At 55.0% G+C, this 22,973-nt stretch overlaps 2 protein-coding genes and 1 non-coding gene across 5 annotated transcripts in view; all 3 read right to left on the minus strand.

Moving 5' to 3' along the window:
• RORC (RAR related orphan receptor C) overlaps nt 1-12,493 on the minus strand; it is a 22,161-nt gene extending 9,668 nt beyond the window's left edge. Inside the window, exons 1-2 of the mRNA XM_059376175.1 lie at nt 12,394-12,493; nt 10,177-10,206 (exon numbers count right to left, since the gene is read on the minus strand). Of these exons, the coding sequence (XP_059232158.1) occupies nt 10,177-10,206; nt 12,394-12,433 (70 nt within the window). The 5' untranslated portion in view covers nt 12,434-12,493. The remainder of the gene's footprint in view (nt 1-10,176; nt 10,207-12,393) is intronic.
• A 1,635-nt stretch (nt 12,494-14,128) lies between these two features.
• Nucleotides 14,129-14,235, minus strand: LOC132002298 (U6 spliceosomal RNA). The gene has a single exon (XR_009399800.1). It is a non-coding gene; the product is annotated as a U6 spliceosomal RNA (small nuclear RNA).
• A 3,825-nt stretch (nt 14,236-18,060) lies between these two features.
• On the minus strand, nt 18,061-20,641 carry C2CD4D (C2 calcium dependent domain containing 4D). Of its 3 annotated transcripts, none has more exons than XM_059374551.1 (2): nt 20,305-20,641; nt 18,061-19,281 (listed from the first exon to the last, which is right to left on the minus strand). In XM_059374551.1, exon 2 carries the CDS (start codon nt 19,227-19,229, stop codon nt 18,174-18,176), a length of 1,056 nt encoding a protein of 351 aa, XP_059230534.1. In that variant the 5' UTR covers nt 19,230-19,281; nt 20,305-20,641; the 3' UTR covers nt 18,061-18,173. The 3 variants fall into 3 exon arrangements, with proteins under 3 accessions (XP_059230534.1, XP_059230533.1, XP_059230536.1); XM_059374550.1 differs by lacking the exon at nt 20,305-20,641 and adding an exon at nt 19,962-20,104; XM_059374553.1 differs by lacking the exon at nt 20,305-20,641 and adding an exon at nt 19,848-19,941.
• Between the last annotated feature and the right edge of the window lie 2,332 nt (nt 20,642-22,973).

Below are 22,973 nucleotides of genomic sequence, written 5' to 3' on the forward strand. Positions count from 1 at the left end.
CAAGCCAGGTCTGTCAGATACTGAAGATCCGGTCAAGAATCAAACAGGACGCTGAGGCCCCAGGCCCTGGAGCAGAGAGTGGGCAGCTCTGCGTGTGTGCGCCCATGAGAGTGCCTGTGTTTATGGGCCCAATCACATGTGTGCCAGTCATGAATGTTAACTCTGGCTGGGACTAGAGACCATCTCATGCAACCTTTGTCCTTTCCTTTCCTTTCCAGGTGGACAGATAGACCAGACAGGGTAAGGTGGTTGGCCTGGAGTTCATGCAGCTAGTTTCCTCCAGAGCTGGGTCTACACTCTATCTCCCCTGCTTTCCATTAAGTTGTTCCTTATACCTGGCTTTGGGGTCCATATGCCATCGGGCATGTATGAGGGTATGTGCACACATAAAAGGTATGTTTGTTTGTTAGCTAGCAGGCACAGTTGTCTGTTGGTGTGTTAGTGTTTGTTCATTGGCCAGTAGGGCCCCTGGCTGCCCACTGAGCCCATCATGGCCTTTCAGGGCTCCAGATTCTTCTCCTCTACTTTGCCCTATCCCTTTCAATGCCCAAAGCTCTCTACTGAGAGAGAGGACCAGCAGTTGGGCTTCTCCCAGCTTATCTTTGAAGGGGAGCTGGGATTTCCACTATGTCAGGGGTTTTTATCCATCCCAAGGGGACAAGGGTCTCTTCTCTGCCGTGGGTGCCTTGCTGCCTCCCCTTTGAGCAGGCCAGAAAAGTGATCTAAGCCCCCAGCCCCAGGTCATCTCTGACTGGTCCCCAATTGTGTTCCACTGTAAGGGTCAGTGAAGGCAACAGGTTGCCTATAGGGCAAGCCTCTGTTCCGTTGAGCTTACCTCCGGCCCAGGCCTGGACCCTGGTCCTGCAAAGGGCCTCCTGATGTGAGGTGGGGAGGGGGACGGTGGCTTGCCCACCACCCCGTGGAATTTTGTTTCCCTCATCTTGAAACCATTGTCCCCTCAAGCCAACTTGGAGCTGAGTCAGAGTAAGCAGCTGCCTTCTCCTGGGGGACAAGGCCCATGGGTGTCTGCAATTCCCTCAAGAGAAGTCACTTCTTTCCCCCATCTCAGCCCCCACTTGCCTGCCCAACATCCACATAGGAGGGTGTGATCATCATGGACAGATGGCAAGAGAGCCTTTCAGATTCTTCCCAGTAAATTAAGAGCAGATTGGAATGCATGGAAGGGAAGAGAGAACAAGAGGGGACCGGTAGCTGGAAAGGGGGCAGAAAATGTGGAGGCACCTGCATGTCAAGCACTTAGATTCTCTAGGCCTAGGTTCCCTTGTCAGTGAAATCAGGATTAAAAAAGAACATTGTTTGTCTGTGGGATGATTGTAGGTAGGTCAGTAGGTGTGATGACATTACCTGCGGAAAGCACTGTGTTTAAGAGGCAAATTCTATATATGCTGTTACTACGGAGCACGGCTGAGGGTGAAGAAATGCAATGGGCACCTGAGGCCCAGCAGAAGCCTTGTGCCCCATAGAATCTGTGCTTGCCTTGACACCTTCCCCTCCAGCAGCATGGGTCTCTCTCTCTGGCCCTCAGCTCAGAGAGGGGAGAAACCAACGTGGGTCACCCAAAAAAGCAAGCAGAGGGGAGATTAGGCCAAGCCACAGTGGGAACTCGGACTCCAGCCCAGCAGTCAACCACAGGCCTCCTGGCCTCTTCCCTTCTCCCAGAGCCACATCCGTGTGCGTGTGTGCGCCAACCACACAGGTGACCCAGACCCATCTCTCTCTGCCCCACACCTGACCCACAGCTGATCCCAGCTCCAGGAACCTCACAACGCTGTGAACCAGACCTTGCTCTTCTCATGGGATGGTGTAGCCAGCCACCAGAGGTATACCCCTTCACAGATACCTATGCCTGGGGGGATGCTGGAGTTTGGACTCCAGCTACCAGGCCAGCCAATCTTCAGGGTTCCCCAACCCCAGGCCCCCAAGACAGAGGTACACAGTGAGGTAGGAACATGGAGTCAGAGTTTCTGGGCTAGAGGGGTCCAGACCCTGTAGCCTCTGAGCTAGAAAGACCAAGAGGCTTGGGACTGGCAGGCAACAGAGATTTAGACCTTGAGATGGAGTGACAGGGGCAGCGACACAGAAAAACCCACAGTGTGGTCCCAGTCCCAGTGCCGTGAGCCTGGCCCTGTGTGTACCATCAGGCCCTCTGCTCCCACTGCTCCCTCCTTCCCCTGCCACCTGTACCCCGTTTAATGCCATCTGCCCGAAACCTCAAAGAGAAAGTACTGGTGCGCATGAGTGTGACTTGTGGAGGTGGGGAGGGGAGAGAACGGGAAGGGCTGGCAGAGGTGGCAGTGGGGTGAGCAGGAGCTGAAAAACACCTCGGATCCCTCACCTTCACAGCCTACCCCTGAGCCCCTGCCTGAAGCAGCAGGTGATGGGAACCCAGGTTGGGGAGGGGGAGCTGAGTAATCACAGGATTACTCAAACTGTTGTGCTGGAGCCTGGCCTGCCAGGAACTTACCATCTAAGGGCCTGCGGGTGCCAGGAACTCGAACCAAGCAAAGGTCAGGGCTGTCTAGGCCAACCCCTGTGGCCCCCGCTGCTTCGGGAAGATCTTTGTATCTCATTGTTGCTCTCTCCTGGGGGGCCCAGCAAAGGAAACTCTCACACTCCCAGGAGACAGAAGTGCCTCCTTGCTCAGGAAGGCTCCCGAGATCATCTAGGGACTTTGTGATTCTAGCCCTTTGCGTTTCACACAAGATCACCAAGGGATCTTGTGAATGTGTTGTGAGCAGGTCCCTTCTCAGGTGTGGGGGCCCAGATTGTGCATTTGGACAGGCTCTGGTTGGTGCTCACTCTGGCTGGTCATCAGCCTATGCTTTTGAGTAGCAAGAATCTGGGCCTTCTTGAGGCTTTTTGGGTCAGGCGGCTCCTCCTGGGGGGTGAGGGTAGGGTTGGTCATCTCCTCCCCCAGTTCATTCTTGTGTCTTCTCTTCAACCTGGGAGACCTCTAAAGTGGTCTGTCTGCTCCTCCCTCCAACCCCTCTAATCTCGCCCTTCCCACAGCTGTGAGATTCACTGATAGTGCTCTCTGAATGCTTCCAGAGCCTGGCCCTGGGCCACCTTAGGAAGCCAGCTGTGAGCCTTGTCCAGGTGCCCTATGCCACAGAGAGGAAGTGGTAGGAGCAAAGGAGGGGCTCTAACCCAGGGGGATCTCTCCCCTCAAACCCCAGAGCCTCCTCTAGCCCTGATGGTGAGTGGGTGCAGTCAGAGGAGCCGTGGGGTCCTTAGCTTCTCCTGGTGCTTTGTCAGTCTCCCGCTGGGCCTTCCTTCTCTTCTCTTTCTCTCTCCTTTTCTCCACTGGACAGTGATTAAGGTCGGATGGTAGTGATAGACGTCAGCCTTGGCTGAATTCTTACTCTGTGCCAGGCTTTCCATATGTGTTTCCTTAATGATTATGCCAACCCTGGGAACTAGGCATTACTTGCCTTGTCCCCGTTTCACAGATGAGAAAGCAATCTGGGAGGGCATAAGTGGCTTGACTACGGTTACACAGTCTGAAGTGGAGTATCTGGCATTTGAACCCAGGTCTTTGTACCTCGAGAGCCCATGTCCCCAGCTGTTAAGCTACACCCCCTCCAAGGATGAGATACCCAACTACATCAAGGAGATGGGATAGGGGTCCAGATTATTGGCCGCAGAGGAAAAGTGTGAAGTGTGGAGGTGGGCTGGGAACAGAATTCGAGAGGACCCCCTGTGGAACTAAAGCTGACACTCGCGTCTAGTGTAAAGACCCATGGAGACATGGCTCCCTCTGTCCCAGCTCTTCCTCTCTGGAGCCCACCTCCTCCTGCCTTTACTCATGTCTTGGGGCAGGCTTCCAAGGTGGAACAGCTTGCCTGACCCAGCAGAGCTCCTTCAGAGGTGTGGACTGGCTTTCATACATCTTAGTAGGCCTCTGCAGAGATGAATGAGTGAATGGGAAAGAGGAATTCTTAGTTTAGCTCCTCCCAACCCCCCACCAGCACAGAGACCACAGCTCTGGCCAGGGGTCCCCTGTGTACCCCAGCCTGCCACCAGCCTCCCTCCTTTCTCAGCCCTCCTTCCCACAGCTTCTGCAAAGCTGGAAACCACGGTGGTGGGTGCCACCACAGGGGAGCAGGAGGGGGAGGGTCGGTGGGGGGCCAGGAGAGAGCTGCTCTCTACCTGCTGAACACTACTCCCAAGCCAGGGTGAGGATTTTCTGCTGATACACCCAGATCCCGGGGCTGAGAAAGTCGTGAAGCTAAAACTCAGGTGGGCGAGGGAGAGTCTGGGGTTCTGAAAAGCCACGAAAGCCAGCCAACCACCTGAAACCCCTCCTGGTACCCCCGCCACCCCCGCAGTCTGGGACAGGAGAAAGGAGGGGAAACAGAAGAATTGAGTGAAAACAACCAGTGCATGGGGGGGGGATGAATCACCAGGAGGAAGCTCTGAGGAGTGGGAGCCCCAAGTCCCAGGCAAGGGCTTCCCAGCCGCCAGGGTCGGAGCTCCCTTCCACAGGGCTCTGCCGTTCCAGGACACATGGAACCCAGTGACACTCCGGCTCTGGTGCTGAGTCCCGCCCTGTTAGTGTCCCTTTCCGAGAGAGACACCTCTGTCTGTTCTGAGGCCAGAGTCCCAGGACAGCATTGCAGTGGCAGGAGGAGTAGAGGTTAGATCTCAGAAAGGACTGGCCATGGAGGACTAGAGGAGACCCCAGGGCTGCCTTCCGTGGAGGGCTCTTAGCATGGGAAAGTCCCTGTTCCCTGTTTGAGTCAGGGACACAGAGGCAGGGGAGGGGAGGGGTGCCTCTGGGACGGGTGGGGACACCAACACCCATGCTTCGCTGTACGGGACAGGCTGGGATACTCCAGCTGCTAGTATCTTGGACTGGGGGTGTTTGGGATTCCTGTTAGGAATGGAAGAGAGGAAAAGGCAAAGGTGCAGGGGTGATACAAGGAAGGAGGAGGCCCTTTGTAAAGTCTTCAGGTGGCCCTGGGCTCTCAGGATAAGAGCTGTGACCCCCTGGGGACCTGGACTTCTTTCTGACCCACTGCTCATCATGATCATGACCAAAATTGGGAAGATCAGGGCATAGCAAAGACAGGCATGAGACCTCCCATCTGCCCCCCACCCCCACCACCTCGCCATCCATAGCCAGTGCTGGGGCCTCATGCCTCTTGGCTTCACACTAGCATGTCCTCAGAGAGAGAGAGATGACTAGGGCCACCATGCCTCTGGTTGGCTGGGGAGTCTGTTTGGCCAATGCACTTTTCCTCTTTACTTAGCAGCAGGTAGCCATGGCGAGGAGCTGTGCCATCCTTTCAGAACCTCCATGTACTCCATGCCTCTCTCTCTCTGCCTTCCTGGACGCTGTCATTATTTCACGTCTCCCCTTGGCCACCCATCCTCCCCCCTCTGCATCTCTCTCTCTGTGTCAGTGTGCCTTACTGTCTTCTGTGCCCCAGCTCTGTCTTGGGTTTCATACCTCGATGTTCTGGTGGTATTTCCTGGTACTTCTCCATTTATAGCTCCATCAGGACATTACTGGCCTCTGCTCCTCTCTTTATTTCCTGGTCTGTGTCTGTCCCCTTGGTCTCTGGGTGTGTCATAGTCCCCAGCCCCCAATGTGCTGCCTCTCTCTGACTATGGTCAGAGGGCTTGGGGGTGGCTGGCATTCATTAGGAGTGTTATGGGGTGGGAGTGGGGGACAGTCAGGTAACCCAGGGCCATGAGATACCCAGAGATGTCCAAGTGAGAAGCATTGGTGGCATCCAGTCCCAGATCGGAGGGGACCCCTCTCTCCTATCAACCAGCCTGGATGGAGCTGTTGGGGGATATCATGTGGAGCTGCCTAGAAGCTCCCTCATTCAGTCCTGGGGACTCCTGCTCTCCTGCCGAGCTCTGAAGCATATCTGATCCTTGCTTGCTAGGGTGGATTTGCTGACTGGAGGTCATTTCGGGGAAGATTGGTTTGCTAACCTTTGCTGCTAATCAGAAGAAGCTAGAAGGAAACGAAAGCTCCAAAGGGCCCCTCTTCCTGTGGAAGGTTTGGCTTTTTTCCTCGCCTCACTGACCCACCCAGCTCATACACCTGCCCTGGGATCTCTGTCCCAAGCTCTTCCTTTCCTATGGCCTCCTTTTTGTCTGTGTCCTGGGAGCGTTGAGACGCCTTCACCAGCCTTGGGGATGCTCACCTTGGGGACCAGGGCTCTCTTCTTGGTCATAGGTCCTTAGAACTGGGAGCCTCTCCCAAGCTGGTTTTGTTTTTAGGTTCAGCTCTCTTGTTTTGTTGATGAGGAGACCAGGGCCTAGTGACTTGCCTAAGGTTACATGGCAAGTTAGTGACAGAACTGGCACCAGAACCTGGTTTTTAGACTCTCGACCCATGGGTCTTTCCAGGACCCAATATGGCTTCTCTTCTGTGGTTTGTGGGAAGACCCCAGGTTGAGGCTGGGGCTGCCTCAGGCCTCAGGCCACAGGGACATGGGGCTTCCCTTTTGTGCATTTGCCCGCTGCTCTGAGAGGTGTTCTAGCTTTCCTTACATGAACACAGGAATTGTCTGATTCACCCATCCTTGCTCTGCTAGAAGGCACAAGGACCCCAGACATCTGCCTACTAGCTGTTGGCCCTTGGCTCCACACCAGGAAGAGGGTGAAGCTGAAGGCTTTCTGCTCCCATCTCCCTTCCCCTATCCCCCTCATCAAATGGGTGACTGAAACTGGGGACACACACACACACACATGCATGTTGAGACCTGGATGCGGGGTTCGGACCCCTTCTACCTGCTGATCTGGCTTTCCTTTCCCTGTCCTGCTGCTTTGGGGCACAGTAACCCCTCTGGCCGTCTGGCTCCTCTTTCACCAACTCAGAGGCAGGTTGGAGGAATGGAGGGAAATTCTGCAGTGAGAATCCGGGTCTGTGCCTGTCAGTTAGCAGCCGCCCTCTGCTACAGCAGTGGGATCTGGGGCGAAGCTCTCCCCTTCCTGGGGCTCAGTCCTTTCTTGTTAAACGAGGAGCAAAACACCTCAGATAATCCTGCAGATCGTTTCCAGGGCTCACGACAGTGGCGTTCCTCTACAACGCCATGTATTACCCAACCCGCAAAATTGCCTGGGGAGCAGGACTTGTCAGTTACTCCACCCATCTCCCAACAGACCTTGGCCTTGACTGGGACACACACTGCCAGCAAGAAAGAGCACTCAGCTTTGCTTACACTGTTCCCAAGACACCCCTCTGTTCTAGAGGCCCAGGGATGACGATGGCGTCCAGGCTTCCCCACTCCCACGTGGCCCCCTTCACTTACTTCTCATGACTGAGCCTTGGGCTTTGCTGCTGCCTCAGCTCTCTGTCCTCAGCAGGGGGTGGTCCAGGGATGGGGCACAGCTGGCAGCTGGGTTGGGGGTGAGGCCCTTTCTGCAGAGCCTCAGCTCGTAGCTCTGCACCTAGCTCTCTCCCAATTCTTCTGGGGCAGGGGGGTTTAAGCCACCACCACACAGGTGGCCGAGTGACAAACCCCCCTCACTGCATCCCCACCCCCTCTGGGGTGCAGCAAGTAGGATGACAGGCGCCCCACGTGGCCAATCTGGGCCCAGGGCAGGGTGTGAGGGGCGGGGCAGCCAATTGCAGGGGGTGTTGGAAAATTCCAAAACCACATGCCACAGCCACACGCGGTAAAAGCTGTTTCCACCCGCTGGGGTAGTTCTGGCTGGGGAACCAGAGTGGAGCTCACAGGAGCCCGGCCAGGTTCCTACTCCCCCCTCCCACTGAGGACCCAAGCCTGACCCTCTTTGCCAGGTGACTCCAGGGACAGGGATGTTTCTAGAGGTAAGTCACAGGATGTCTGCCTGGAGGGGGCAGTGGCTTGTGCCACCTGAGACCCTGTGGACTGCCAACAGCCACCCAATTGGGTGCGATCTGGGAGGCTGCCCCACCGCCCACCATGCTCAAGCCCTCCATACTGATGTGGTGCATGCCCCGGGGCAAGGGAATCAATGATAAGAGCAGCGGTAATAATCATCAGACAAATACCCACTATCTGCAGGAAGTGTTAGTCTGTCAGAAATTTCCTCAAGAGCAAAACTGAAATTGGAATGCAGATAACGATGATAGCGGTGATGATGGTGAAGGTAATAATAATAATAATAATAATAATGTTTACATTGTGCCAGAAACACTTCTTAAGGTTTTATATGGATTATCTAATCCTTACAAAATACTTTTATGAGATAAGGTACTGTTATCTCCATTTTGAAGATGAAGAAAATGAGATAACAGAGAAGTGAAGTAACTTGCCCAAGGTCACACAGCTAGTAAGTGGTGGGGTCAGGATTCAAACTCTGGCAGTTTGGCCTGAGGAATGGCAGGGTTTCTCTGGTTCAAATCTGCTCTTGAGGGTGTGTCTCAGCTTGGGAGGTCTCCTGGCATGTGAGTCTAGAGTTTTTCGGCCTGGGGGTCCTTCTGAGGGGCTCTTTCAGCCTCATATCTGCTCTGTGGGGTACCTCAGACTGGGAGTTCCCTTTTCAGGGCCCTCCAATAGCTAGGCCCTCTTTTTGTCTGGGGGTCTCTCCTGGGTTCCTCCCTTCTTGGGTTTGTCTTGGAGCCCCTCCTTGGGGTTGTCTCAATTTGGAGCCTATTTCTCTGAGCCTCCCAGCCTGGGGGAGTCAATCTCTCCTGGGTTCTCTGCACCAAACTTCTTAAAGAGGTCTCTGATCTTGCCAGGCCTCCAGCAGCTCCTCAGCCTGGTATAGGCTTTTCCCCACTGGCCTTCCTCTGGCTCTCAGGACCTGGGCAGTGGATTGGGGTAGGGGCTGTCCCCCTGGCTTCTCAAGGACACTCTGGTCTGGGGGTAGGGGCATGGTTGCCCAGGACCTTTGGGCTGGGAAGGGGGCATGGTCCTGGCCAAGGTTTTTGTGGTAAGAGGTTAAGGTAGGAATGGCATGTAGCCTCTTCCAGTTCCAGCTGCTCCGAAAGTCCCCCTTCTCCCTCCCCACCCACATATGGTCCCTGGCTCCCATCCCCCAGCTCACAAGCACGTCACTCCTTGACCTGCTTTCCTCCCAGGGCCCTGCTCAGCATTTCCGTGGGGCCCTGTGGCTAGGGGCAGGCGAGGCACAGATCAGGATTGTGCTGAGCAAAGCAAGCCCCCACCCAGGAGGATGTGGCATCCTGGATGCCCCCCCAGCCCCTGTCTGCCCAGCTCAGGGACCAGGGGATGCTGTTGCCTCTGAGATTTCTCGATGGGGAACGGGGAGGCTCTAAGCAATCTTGGAAGCCAGAGTAGGGTCAGCGGGCTCTCCGGAGGAACTGGTTGGTAATCCAAGGGAGGGCCATGGAGAAAAGCAGGTGGTCTCTTGCCCCAGAATGGTCCTCTGTCCTCATTAATTCAGGGACTTATGCTTATGGAGGCCTTCCCCCAGAGTACCCTCGGGCTATTAAGGGCAGCGTGCCTGGCCCTGATGGGATAGAAGCTTTGTGACTAAAGTGGAGTGGGTGAATTTTCTGGGAGAGTAGTCTCTCCCACAAACTAGGGGACAAGATCTGCTGTGCTGAGAGGTCCCTAAAAGAGGGTACATACTCTCCAGTATCCTTGGGAAGTCCTTCCTGAGCTCTAGACCCCTTCCCACATGTTGTAACCTCAATCTTTCAGGGCCCAGAGTGTCCCTGGGTATTATGTTTCCTACAGAGGTGAAGGCTTTCCTGCTCTCCAGCTCTGTACAGCCTGGCTTGTTCACACCTCAGGACGTGTTAACCACCGAGAGGAGCACCAAACATGGCTCAGCTGCCATGAAGCCTGCTGGCACAGGCTCCCTGAGTTCCCAAGGCTGCCCCTGCCTCCCTCTGCTCGCTCTCTCCCTCCTTTCCCCTGCTGGCTCCTGTGCCTCTGTCCAGCACCCCTCTTCTCAATCTCCCAGGGATCCCTTTAATAATCATTCTCTCCTTGTGTCTGTGGTGCCCCCTCTCTGTGGGCTTCCCCCGATCTGTCACCCTGCTTTTGAGGTTTCTTCACCCCTCCCCCTGCTGGGCTCCCCATCTCTCCTCTTTCCCTAAGTTCTGCCTCTGCTGCCTCTGCTGGGCTCCCCTGTCTCTGGGCCTGCTCCGAGCTTTGCTCTCTCGCACACAGCCCCAGAGCCCTGTTCAACTCATCTCTCCACACCCCATGCCAGGGGCTGCCCCAGCCCTCTACTCACAGGTGTGGGTCTTCTTTGCAGCCAGCAGCTCTGGAAAGAGAAGACAGAGGTTCGGGGTCAGAAGTTGAAGACCACTGTGGGCATCAGGAGACAAACCCCTCCCCATCACAGCCCCTATCCTACCCCATTCCTTCCTCCAGAACCTGGTATCTGAGCAGAAGGTAGCCCCATCCTTCACAGTACCCATCTCTCCGTTCTCTGACCCTCAGGGCCTCCGAAGTGCCAGGCTTCTCATCGCGTCTGGGAGTCCCTCAAACTATTCCTTCTCTCGAAATGTCCTTTCCTGACGCCCTGCTCAATGTTAAGCTTGAATGTTAACATTCAAGCTTCCGATGGGAGAAGCTGCCCACGCCCCTCTCTCCTGACCTCGTGCTGACACTCAGCCCCTTGCATTTGGTTTCCCGACACTCATGGCCATGTGGTTATCTAACTGCTATCATTGTGTCATTATCCATGAAATGAGGCTCTCTTGCTACCTGGGAGGCTGTCTCAGTGACCTTGTTATTCCCAGAGCCTTCCATAGTGGCTGGCCCATTAGAAGAGCACGTAAATATTTTGGAGCTAGAGTTACAGCTCTGTGGGAGTTAAATCTCTTGGTTTCTTTCTGGTGCCTGAAAGCACCTAGGGCTTCCAGAGGTATGGAGATTGAGGGTAAGACACTGAAGATATCTGGAGGAAAAAGAGGGAGAGTCTGCCTTCCCAGACATCTGGTCTACCAGCCCGCAGAGGAGGGAGCCCCTTCCTACTGCTAGTGCAGGTAGACAGCAGGCAAGTAGAGTGCCTGGGTGGGTTGACACAGGGTGGGCAGGGACGCACATACTTCTGAGGGGTGGCTGCTAAGGGGAAAGCCTTAGCTACAGCGTCATGGCAGTGGTGGTTTTAGTGGTGGGGTGGGGAAGGTGGTTATTCATTTATAGCATTTATTGAACACCTACCAAGGGAGCCCCTGGGAAGAAGTTTCTCCTGCCAGTCCTTGGTCCCTTTCCTACCACCACACAGCAGCTTTTCATGGAGCATAAGGCCAGCCTTTTGTCCGAGAAAAGGCTGCAGCCCTCTCTTATGCCCCCTATAATCTCCCTGACCTCCGAATCTGCTCTCCTGTTACATTTTCCCTTCCGCTGCTGGACATCTCTCCACCATCCCCCACATACTGTCCTTCTGCACAGGAGATGCTCCCCACTGGTCAGCTTCTTCAACGGGGCAGGGTTGGGGAGTGGTGGTAGTGGTCATGAATGGACTAGAAGTGTTGGGCTCTGCTGGGGTGGGGTGGGGGAGGATTGCCCCAGGAAGGAGGTTCCATCCGGCCCCTCCCCCCTCCCCCTGATCCAGACTGGCCCCACCCAGCTTCCTCCCTGAGGTGGCACCTCTCTCTGGCCTCCAACCCTGTACCTCGGAGCAGTCCTGGGAGGGGGGTGCTCCCCTCACCAGCCAGCCAGTTGCCTGCCTGGGAAGTGGATTTCTTCCTCCACCAGGTGGCCCCAGAGCCTGCTGGCCTCACTCGCTTTGGTGCTCATTACTGATCAAGCATGTGGCAGTGGCTCCCTCTCTGAGAGGGTGTCTGAGTTAGACCACACGTGGGGCCAAGGACTGCCTGACTCTGTCTCCCACTGCCCCGGTCTGCTGCAGAAATGAAACCCCACCCTCCTGGGCCAGTGGAAAGGAAAGTGCCAGGCTAGTGGGCATGGGCAGCTGACAGGGTGTGCTTGCTTCCATCCCCGACCCTCGGTCTGTCACCGTTAAAGGTAGGACAGGTCCCTCCGTTGTTGAGTGAACAGAAGGTGGAGTGGCCAGCCTTCCAGCGATGGCTAGGTTCCGTTCCGCCAGCTGTGTCGCCACCTCCTCGCAGGGGGCGCTCGTGCTGGGGAGGGCCTGCCCACATTCTGACTCTTCCTGGCTCAGCTCCTCACCCCCCCACCCCTGCCCCACACCTGTTGCTTCCTTCTCCACAGCTCCCTTTCTTTCCTCTCCATGTGTTTCCTGCTTCTCCCCTTTTCCCTGCTCTCCTCCTCTGCTGAGTCCCCAGTCTCTCCTCCTGCTTCTCCTTCAGTTTCCATCAAGACCGGCCGGCATCCCCAGCCAGTCCATCTCTCTCCTCTTTTCTTGTCTTGTCCTCCTCCTTCTCCTCCTCTTTTCTTGACCAAACTCTTCCAATCTCTCTCTCTGCTGAACCTCCTGGCAAGTCCTTTCCACCTGCCTGCAGGGCCATGGGCCTCTTACCCTGCGAGGCTCGGTGCTGTCTCTGTGGGCCCCTGTCCATGGGGCAGCTCCCTTGGTGCCGTCCTTGCTGCCCTGGCTGCCCAGGAGGGCAGGGAGCAGGGCCCAGGAGAGGGAGGAGGGAGCAGGGAGGGAGCACCTGGCCCGTCAGCAGGCAGGGGAAAGGAGTGGCTGGCAGAGTGGCCTGGCCGCAGGAGGGGACAAGGCGAGAGATTGGAAGAACAGAGTTTGGAACCTGGAGGAGAAACAAGAAAAGGGAAGGGGACTAGCATTTATTGACCACCTATGTGTGCTGGGCCCTTTGCCAGATGCTTTATGTAGGTCCATGATTTTTTTTGATCCTCACAACACCTATCATTATTCCAGATTTACCCCTAAGCTACATGATGCTCAGAAATGTTACTGACTTGCCCAAGGAGAGTAAGCGGCTGAACTGTGATTTGAACCCAGGTCTTTGTGACTTTAGGATGGTGCGTTTTCTACCTGACCAAGAGAGGCAGCAAGAACAGAGGAGATGGGGAAGGGATGGCTTCCCTGGGGGGCGGGGGGGACGGATTGTGCTGCTTCTCCGGGATGAGGTCAGACTCATCCCATGGTTCCTCAATTTCTCGAGGTCTCTGGCTGCTTAGCCCCTGCGCCTCCCTGTCCTTCCCCTGAATTCCCTGGCTTGCTGATGCCTCCACATTTTCCTGGTCTGTTGGGGGCATTGCAGGGCTGGAGGAGTGTGTGGGGGCAGAGAACAATGGGAGGTGAGCAGCCAGGAGAGATGCCCCTGCACTAGCTGGAGGAAGTAGAGGCCCCCCACCTCACCTCAATGGGCCCACACTGGAGCCCATGCAGAGGAAGGGCTCTGCAGAAGGCTTCAGGACAGGATGAGGCTGGTGCAGGTCTTGGATGCCGCTTCTCTCTCGCACAGCCTCAGTCCAGAGTTTGATTAGCTGGGCCTGGCTCTCCTGGTTACCCAACAGGCTGGCTGGCCAGGGGCCAAGACGCAGTGGGGCGGCTCCCTGGCCCCAGCTCCTGCTCTCGCTCCCAGCTGGTAAACAGCAGCGCAGGAGCCAGCCACACCACAGCACGTGGCACCTGGCATGGAGAGGGCAGGCGGCTGCCCCTTCCCTCTCCTGCCCTCCCGTCTTGCCATCCTACCCTCCCGCCCCACCCTGGAGCTTTGCACTCTGCTGCCATCAGCACCTCCATTCCTGGGTAACTCCTGGTATCTCCCAGTGGCTGCAGCTTGAAGGACAAAGGTTAGAAGTGAAGAAGGACTTCCCAACTCCTAGGATGGTGGGCAAGGGGATAGGCAGTGAGGAAGAGTGGAGCGGCCACTTTGGGGGACCTTCTTATGCCAAGATTCTGATGGTGTGTCCCCTACACCATTTTTGTAAATGGAAGGCCCACACATCTAAGTGGCCCACACTTCTTTTTTTTTTTTTTTTATTTTTTATTTTTTATAAACATATATTTTTATCCCCAGGGGTACAGGTCTGTGAATCACCAGGTTTACACACTTCACAGCACTCACCAAATCACATACCCTCCCCAATGTCCATAATCCCACCCCCTTCTCCCAAACCCCCTCCCCCCGGCAACCCTCAGTTTGTTGTGAGATTAAGAGTCACTTATGGTTTGTCTCCCTCCCAATCCCATCTTGTTTCATTTATTCTTCTACCCACTTAAGCCTCCATGTTGCATCACCACTTCCTCATATCAGGGAGATCATATGATAGTTGTCTTTCTCAAAAATATGGAACGCTTCACGAATTTGCGTGTCATCCTTGCGCAGGGGCCATGCTAATCTTCTCTGTATCGTTCCAATTTTAGTATATGTGCTGCCGAAGCGAGCACTAAGTGGCCCACACTTCTATGGACCACACTTCCCCACACAGAACAGGATGCAGACCTGTTTTGGTACTCTCCCCCTCGGGCAGGCTTGGATTAAGAGGCAAGGCTCTCCAAAGTACCACCCCATCTGGTGCCCTCTGGCAGACAAGTAGAGCCAGCCCAGAGGCAGAGGGACAGGGGTACAGGGGAAGGCTGGGGTCCGGCTGTACTGCTCTCCCTTTCCCAGCCCAGTGATTGGCTTTGCTTCCGCTCAGGATCCTCTCTGTCTCTCCCTGTCTGCCCCTTCCTGTCTATGGTTCTGTTTTTCGTGCCTCTCCGTCTTGTCTCCTCTTCCAGCCTCTCTTCCTCTGTGATTCTGGGTCTCCCAGAGCCCTTTCTGACCTCCCGGTTGGGGCCACCATGCCAGGCTATCGGGCTACCCCCCCCAAACCACAAGTATGACTGTCTCTCCCAGCCACGCCACTGGTGACACTGTGTAGGGTGGGGAGGAAGTGACTGGGGCTTTGGAAGACAGGGTCCTGGCGTCTCAGCCTAAGCAAGTCATGTGCTTTCTGGACATTCCAGGATCTCTACCCCTTTCCTTTCCCAAGCATGGATTCCTGGGATTCTTGTCCCTAGGACAAGAAGTTACTGTGATCATCCTTTTGGGAAGTACCCCCTCATGCCTAATCTTCCTGCCTCCTGCTCCAATCACAGCCCCTTTTCTGGAGGAATCGGTCCTTTCAAAGCGGGGCAGTGTCTGGGGTTTTTTTTTCCCCTCCTCAAATTTATTCTTACAATTCTTATGCAAGGAAGAGGCTGATAGGGATCAGACAGTCATTTCACCCCCACGTGCCCAAGTTCCCTTATCAGACTGGGGAATCTCAAAGCGGGGGTGGGGGGGTGGGGGCAAGCAGCCTGGAGGAGGTAGAGGGTGGTGGTGGCGGCTTGGAACTGGGGGACCAGTCACCGACTTGTTTTCCCTTCCTCCCCACCCTCTAAACCACAGAAACCACTTAAAGCTCAGTGCAAGCCTGCCCTTCCAGGGAGGGCCTGGGGGTGTGAAGGTGGAAAGAATGGGGTCTGGGCAGCCTGCAGGCCCCATACTGCCCCAGCACCATCCTTCCAGGGCCATCCTCTCTGGGAAGCCTGAGTCAATGATGAGGACAACTTTTCTTGGGTCCTTTCTAGGAGGTCCAGGCCTGGGGAGTCCTCAACCCATGGGAGTGATCCAGGGAGGGGGCTGTACCTCCCTCCTCCCTCAACCATTAAAAAAAGCATAACAGAGGCTCTAGAAACATCTGTAGAGCTCCAGGTCTCCACCCCTCCCCCTTCCTGTCACAAAGGCCACTGTGGGTGGAGGGAATAGTAGGAGTTTGACCCCAGCTACTGGCCCTGAACTTTCTATGGTGACCTGCCTGTACCACTCATCTGTCAGTTAACATCTGTGATCACTTAGGCTTGGGCACAGCAGCGAGTGCTGAAAGGTGGAAGCTGGGAGTTTGGGAGCTGAAAGACTTGGATAAGAACATGGCCTGCTATTTATGAGTCTTCAATAAGGATAAAATAAAATAAAATAAAATAAAAGGGGATGATAGTAACTCCTGGGAACAGGCTTTGAGACCCCAGCAGTGTGCACACAGGAGGGATTCTTAGCACTGTATTTGTCCGGGGGCACGTTTCTGTGGCTTCAGCCACAGAAACACAGAACACAGAAGTTCCTCTGGGAACTCTGGCCTCCAGCACAGGGGAACAGCTCATAGCTGTGACTTGAGTGAGTCGCTCTTTGAATCTCCACCTCCTCTGAGCAGCAGGGTGGGGTGGGAGATCTGGGGGAGCCAGGGTCCTAAACCTTCTGGGCAACCAGGCCGTTCCCAGGCAAGTTTACTTAGCCTCTCTGATCTACCTCTCAGTAAGATGGGAATGACAGTACTTTCCTTACCGAGCAGTTGTGATGATTACTGGGAAAACACAGGTAAGCTACAGGACCTGGTCCAAAGTACTGTGGCTAAAAAAGGATGTTTGGGCCCATCCATTCCTATGGTCTTCCCTTCCCTTTATCTGACTCCCCTTTCCTAGGCCCCCTCCTGCTTTCTTTTTCTCCATAATATTTACCAAGTAACTTAACTTCTCTTCTTTCTTTCTTTCTTTCTTTCTTTCTTTCTTTCTTTCCTCCTTTCTTTCTTTTTATTTAACATTTTACTTATTCATTTTGTAACTTGTCTGATCCCAATGTCTGTTTTGATCACTGGCACCTCAGTGGGGCCTCCCTACCTTGTGTTGCAGGAATGCATGAATGAAAGTTAAGAGACCTCTGTGTTTCTCTCCAGGGACTTTCAGATGGGCATCAAATCCAGTTGCTCATCAAAGGTTGTGATGGGGGGATTTGGGGCTGACGGAGAAGGACAGTATTAAGGAAAGAGCCAGACCGATGGGTGATTTCACAGACTGGACAAAAAATGGTAACACTGTCCTTCTAGGGAAGGAAGAGACACCTTTCAGAATGAACTGGGTGGGAGGTGGCAACGGGCACTTAGAGATATAGTGGGGTATTAAGAGCCCAGACTCTGGAGCCAGACCCTCTGAGTTTGAATCCTAACTATACTCTTCACGATAGGAGTAAAGCCCAAGGTCACATTGGCTAACAAAAGTACTTAACCCTCCAGGGAGTTGTGGGAAGAATAAAGGAGTTGACAAGTTGTTGAACAGTTCCTTGCTGGGTGATAATCCTTGTAGCTGTTAGCCCTTTTTATGGTTTGGTCAATGTTACCCCCTGGTGGATGGCTGGAGCAAGGGTTCCCTGGCCTTGGGCTGGGGCGGCTGGTGGGAGTACCTAATCAGGGGAGGGAGAAGGCATCCCCACGATCTGAGCCAAGTACGTTTGTGTTTTGTTAGCACCACTCATGCTGAGCTTTATCAGGATCCAGCAGGCTCTGGCTCAGGGCACCATGGAAACTGAGAAAGGGCCCAAGGGGGAGGAGGAAAGAAGCTGGGTTGGCCCATTGCCTTCCTCCTCCTCTCCCTCCTTCCCTCCATCCCTCTTTCCTCTAAGTTGGGCATGAGCCAAGAGGAACCAACTCCAGGGAGGGTGGAGAGACAGACAGAGAGAGAGAGAGAAGAAGGTCACTGCTGACGTCAGGGACATTCAGGTAGGAGGTAAACACAATGTGACCTACATTTTCTCCTTCCCCACCCTCCCCCTACTCACTGGGGTAGCCTTTCAGAGCATCTTTGAGAAGAGCTCTCACACTCAGGTTAGACACCCTTCCCATCTCAATTCCGGGGACAGTTTTTCTCCGCCATTCAGTCCTCAAGGGCTGCTTGGACTCTTGGCTGCAGCTTTGCCTGCTAGGGTGGCACAGGCACAGGCAGAGAGAAAACACGTAACTCAGCACTCTGTGCTGACATCTCCTGACTCACTCTCAAGACACAGAAATTTCTTTTCTCCTCAGGACACACGAGGCAGAGGGGTGGGGGACTGCTGATTTCCCCTATGCAGCCCCAAGGAACCCCCTTGGGGGAAAGGTGGCTGATGTTGGTTTCAGTCACAGAGCTTTTTCTGCAGTGACTAAGTGATTAGAGGACCCCCTGAAGGGGTGGAGGCCTTTTTGGACAGGGCCTTAGGACCTACCCCGCCCAGACCTATTAATCTAGCTACAGCATCTCTTGGGGATGGAGCCCAAGCCTGCGGATGTCTGATTATTCTAATGCTCACTCAAGTTTGAGAACCACCACTTGAGGTCAGCTCTAACTCTGTGTAAGTGAGTTTCTTCCATCCCTGGTGTAGCCAAGGCGGAGGGAAATGAGTAGGCTGTAGATCGGAGCTTAGGATGCCAACAAGGGGCGAGATCCTGCTAAAAACAGACATTTTATTAGCAAAAATAAATACAAGCTGGGCAGACGAAAAGAATGAATACGCAGACCTAGAGGAGATCTCTTTGAGGAAGAGACAGTCTCTCAGTCTACAGGCTGAGATGGGCAGGTGCCGGGAAGGTCCCCAGACCCAGCCCCCCGCCCAAGGGAGGCAGCAGGGCAATGAGGGGCGCCTCACACTCCCCCAGCAGCACGTCTCTGCGGAAGCCTGCGCCCCTGTCCAGCACCTTGGCCCTCAGACTGCGGGCGGCCAGGTCTGGCGGGCCCAGCCCGTCGAAGAAGAAGTCCTCGTTGAAGATGGGGTTGGCGCTGCATTTGACCACGCGGCTCCGTTGGCCTCGCGGACCGACGCGCGGCCGCAGCCTCAGCACCACGCAGCAGCCTCCACCGCCGCTCCCGGGGCCGGGCCGCGACTGCAGCAGGACCTCGGCGCTCACCAGGCGCAGGCGCAGCCGCCGGGGCCCGGCCTGGTATTCGGCCGAGAGCCGCAGCTGGCCGCCGTGGGGTCCGAGGCGCAGCACGCTCTCCTTGGTCGGCCGCAACTGGCAGCACAGGAAGTCCAGGTGGAAGAGCGGCGGCCCCGCGCGGCGCGGCGCGGGCGGGCTGGTGTCGGCCGAGCTCGCCTCCTCCGGGGACAGTGAGTGCGGCCGGGGTCTGCAGGGGCCTGACCGCGGCGAGCCGAAGGGCGACGACTCGGGCGACGAGGCCGTGTCGCTGTCGGGGGCCCGGCAGAGGCGCAGGTCCGGGGCGGAGACGTGCCACCGGCCGTGCGCTGGGGAAAGCCCCCTGGCGGCGGCGGCGGCGGCGGCGGCGGCGGCGGCGGGCAGCGGCAGCGGGTGGAACAGGGACTCGCGCCGGCGCGTGTGCGGGCTCTCGGGCAGGAAGGCCCAGCCTTCCCAGCCTGCCAGGTGGGGCAGCGAACAGGCCGCGGGGAGGCTGCGCCCGGCCAGGGGCTCGGGGCCCCCAGCGTCCGGGAGCCGCGGCGGGATGCAGAACTGCGGAATGCGATCGGGAGTGAGGACGTTGGGACAGGCGCGCGCGGGCGGGCCCGGGGCTCGGCGCTTGGGGAGCAGGCTGGAGGGCGCCCATTGGGGCCTGGATTCCGGGGGCCCCAGCCTGTAGCCGGCTTTCTCCAAAAGCCACATGCAGTGGGGGTGGGGGTGGGGAAAGTCCGAATTTAGCGTTCCCGGCGGAGGCCTGCGGAGGACAGAAAAGGGCCCGAAGTGGGTGATACAGCGAACATACACCGGTTGGTCCACCACGGCGCACTTTCTCCCGGCGCACGGGCCCCTATCCGAGCAGGAAAAACAAGGGGGTGGGGGGTGAAGCCTGGGGGCATGAGGAGAAACGGAGGGCATCAGGGCATCGGACAGTCACATTTGCAGATGCACGCCTTAGGCACCCGAGATCTCAGACTCCGCCATTAGTGCTAAAGATGCTCAGTGAGAAGGCCCAACACACCCACTGAAACTCTAGGCTACTATTAGGAGAATGGATGAACATGCGCAAACTACCGAAAGGTCCATAGTCACAAACACCGACACAGATCCCGAACCCTGCTGGGACATCCTGTTCCCCGGAAGAGACACAGAGGCCCTTGGCAATCTCATCCCCTTCTCCCTCGCCCATCCCGAACTCAAACTCTTCTCCTAGGTCTTGTCTGGCTCCCCTCCCAGAGGAAGGAGGAAGCTAGCTCCGGCTACCTTCCTGGCAGCCAGGAGCAAGCCTCTCCAACCTGAGCCATCCTTCCGTCCTGGCCCCACCTGCCTCCTCTTGCTCCTCCCTCTCCTTTCTGAGTGGCTCCCACGCCGGAGTTGACTCACGGCACACCAGGCTGCTGCCCTGCGAGCCCACAGGACAGGTCCAAGGAGACGCACCTCTGGGGGTGAGGCGGGGATCACAGAAGGGTATTCCTCCTCCCCAAGCCCTTCCGTTGTCCTGCCGCAGCCTCCCAGCCCCAGGGCATCCTGAGTCTGCAAGGCTGGCGGTCTGTTGGTCCGCCACTCCCACTCTCCACTCCTCTCCCTAGGAACCACTGAGCACAAAGGCGGTATTGATTCTCTGCCACCCCCAGAGTCGGTTCCGGAGGCTTCACCGCTGGTCCCTCACCGCACACCCACGCCCCACCCGCGGGACCGCGACATCCTGACCGTCTGACCATCTGCCTGGGAGCCCGAGCCCACAGCTAGCTCCGTCAGACGCCCGGAGGGCAGGCCTCACCCTTGGGCTGCCGCTGGTTCCTGGCTTCTGGCTGGCAGGAGTTCAGAGCCCAGAGGGGAGCAGCTTCCTCTCCAGCTTGCTCCCCCAGCCCAGTTCTTCTGGGAGGAGCTGGCAGGGGCCTCTGTTGCCTACGTTGGACCTCTTTTCCTGGATAAACAGAGCTCTGTCTCCACGGTCATCAGCCCAGCCTTCTTAACTCCTTCCTCCAGGTTTCTAGCAGCAAGCCAGTCCTGGGCCCTGGCCCTCTCTGCAGGGAAGTAGAAGGAGGTCATCAGTGGGCAGTGGCTTCCATACCTCTGTGCTGCCCGGGCCCTACCCTCGGCTTGCTAGGTGAAACCCATGGCCATGGTCACACACACTCTGCAAAGCCCTCTTTGATGGAGCCCCCCCCCCCCCCATTGTTCTGTTCTGGAGCCATCACAGTAACTCTCAGACAGAGGGACTTGCAGTGTGACTAGTTCTCTGAACTATACTGGCTCAAGGAAAAGTTACCAGGATTCAGATTTCTGGACATAGAGACACTGAAGACAGAGCTGGTTCTATCAGTGGGTCAAGCGCCAGCTGGCCTGTGCTCCTTGTCTTTCGCAGAAGGCTGTTAAACTAGAAGCATGGAGGGTGCCTCTCCTCCCATCCCCTCCCCTGCAGGCAGATCCCACAAAGCACAGGCCACCACTAGCAAGATGAGACCCTCAAGTGCACCTACCATCCCTCACTCTCTCAAAGGCTTCAGGCTCATTCCCTCCTTAGGATTTTTGCATAGGTTGTTCCCTCTCCTAGGACGACTGCCCCCTTCCATTCTTCATATCTGGAGGCCCTCACTGACAGCCTCCCATCTAAATTAGCTTCTGTTGTATACTTTCACAGCACCCCATATTTTCCTTTCTGGCATGGGTCACAGGTTGGTTTGTTTGTTTGTTTTTCCCCTCTGTGATTTTTGTATATGATTATTTAACATCTTATTAGACCGTGAGCATCATGAAGGCAGCACTTAGGACAAGGCAGGTGCTCAATCAGGATTTGTTGAATGAATTAATGACATTAAGCAGAATTATATCTGAATCAATTTATTCATCCATTCACTATGCTAGGTGCTGGGGATACATAGAATGGGGGCAGGCTAAAGGAAGAGACAGTTAATAAACTTGCAAACAACAACAAGATGCAGGAAACAAGATGGTTATTTTGACATCTGATACCTGAGAGTTTTAAAAAAGCATATGTTTCTTTTGTGGAGATCCCTGGTGACTTCAAACCCTCTAGTCCCATGGCTTCTGACTCAGCGAGGCCCTGGTGTCCTTTCTGGGGAGGGTGGTCTATGCGGAGTGCAGCAGCCAAGAACTCCAGGCTTTGGCATTGGTCAGACATTTTTGGCTTCTATAAGAAGTCCAGAGGTAGGGTGGAGTTCAGGGAAGTTTGATTCTGTGGCTTCATTCATTCAGTTACATACCACGAATATGTGCCAAGCACTGTGCTGGACTGGAGGATATAGCAGTGAGAAAACAGATGTATCTCCTAGCCAGCCGAAGTTGATACTTTATTTATTTTTTTTTTAGAGATTTTATTTACTTGTGATCTCCATCTGTCAAATAAATAAATAAAATCTTTTATTTTTTTTTTATTTTTTTTTATTTGACAGAGATCACAAGTAGGCAGAGAGGCAGGCAGAGAGAGAGGAAAAAGCAGGCTCCCCACTGAGCAGAGAGCCCGACGCAGGCCTCGATCCCAGGACCCTGGGATCATGACCCGAGCTGAAGGCAGAGGCTTTAACCCACTGAGCCACCCAGGCAACCTGAAGTTGATACTTTAGCAGAGGAAGAAAAGATGATAGAAAAAAAATCAGTAAAAAAAAAAAAAAAAAAAAAAAGTACAGTTTATGAGAAGTGTTGGGAAGAAAATAAAGGATCATAGAGGAGTGCTCAGTTTTAAATGGGGTGGTCAGGGATGGCCACCTTGAGAAGGGAGCATTTCAGTAACAACATGGAGAGAGAAAGGGTTTCTGAAGGAAAAACATTCTAGGCAGAAGGAATCATCAATGAGAGGCTCTCGGGCAGAAGCATGCCTGGAGTGTTCAAGGAGGCAAATGGGTCCACAGAGCTGGAACAGAATGAGTGAGGGGGAGGTAGAGTCAGAGCGGTAACAGAGCCAGATGTTGTTGGGACCTGTAGCTGCTGTGACAATTTTAGCTTTTATTTGAGCTGAGGAGTAATATGACTTGCCATGGTGACTTGCCTGGTGACTATGTTGAGAACAAAAGGAAGGGGATAAGGGCATAATTAGAGAAACCAGATAGGACACTAATGAATTAATCTTTGCATAAGATGATTGGGGCATAGATCAGGGTTGTAGTAGTTTCTAGATCTGTTCTGAAGATCAAGTCAATAAATGGATCCATCCCCATCTAAAGAGAAAGAACGATCTCTTTTTGGGTCGAGCAACTGGAAGAATGGAGAATGCGTTGAGAAGAGGAAAGATTAGGAGCTCAGTGTTAGCTCAATATAGTCTGAAATGCCTGCCGACCTCTTAATAGAGACATTGAATAAGCAGATGCATATATGAACCTGGAGCTCAGAGGAAAGGTCCAGACTGGAAATATAAGCGTGGGCACCAAGAGAAATGAAGATAGAATTTAAAGTCAAGAGACCTGATTAAGTATAGGTAGAAAGAGGAAG

This window comes from Mustela nigripes, chromosome 14, assembly GCF_022355385.1.
Source record: "Mustela nigripes isolate SB6536 chromosome 14, MUSNIG.SB6536, whole genome shotgun sequence".
Classification (NCBI taxonomy): domain Eukaryota; kingdom Metazoa; phylum Chordata; class Mammalia; order Carnivora; family Mustelidae; genus Mustela; species Mustela nigripes.

Bases quoted from the DNA above. Each gene is read 5' to 3' on its own strand.
- C2CD4D (XM_059374551.1), bottom strand. From the start codon at position 19,229: ATGTGGCTTTTGGAGAAAGCCGGCTACAGGCTGGGGCCCCCGGAATCC.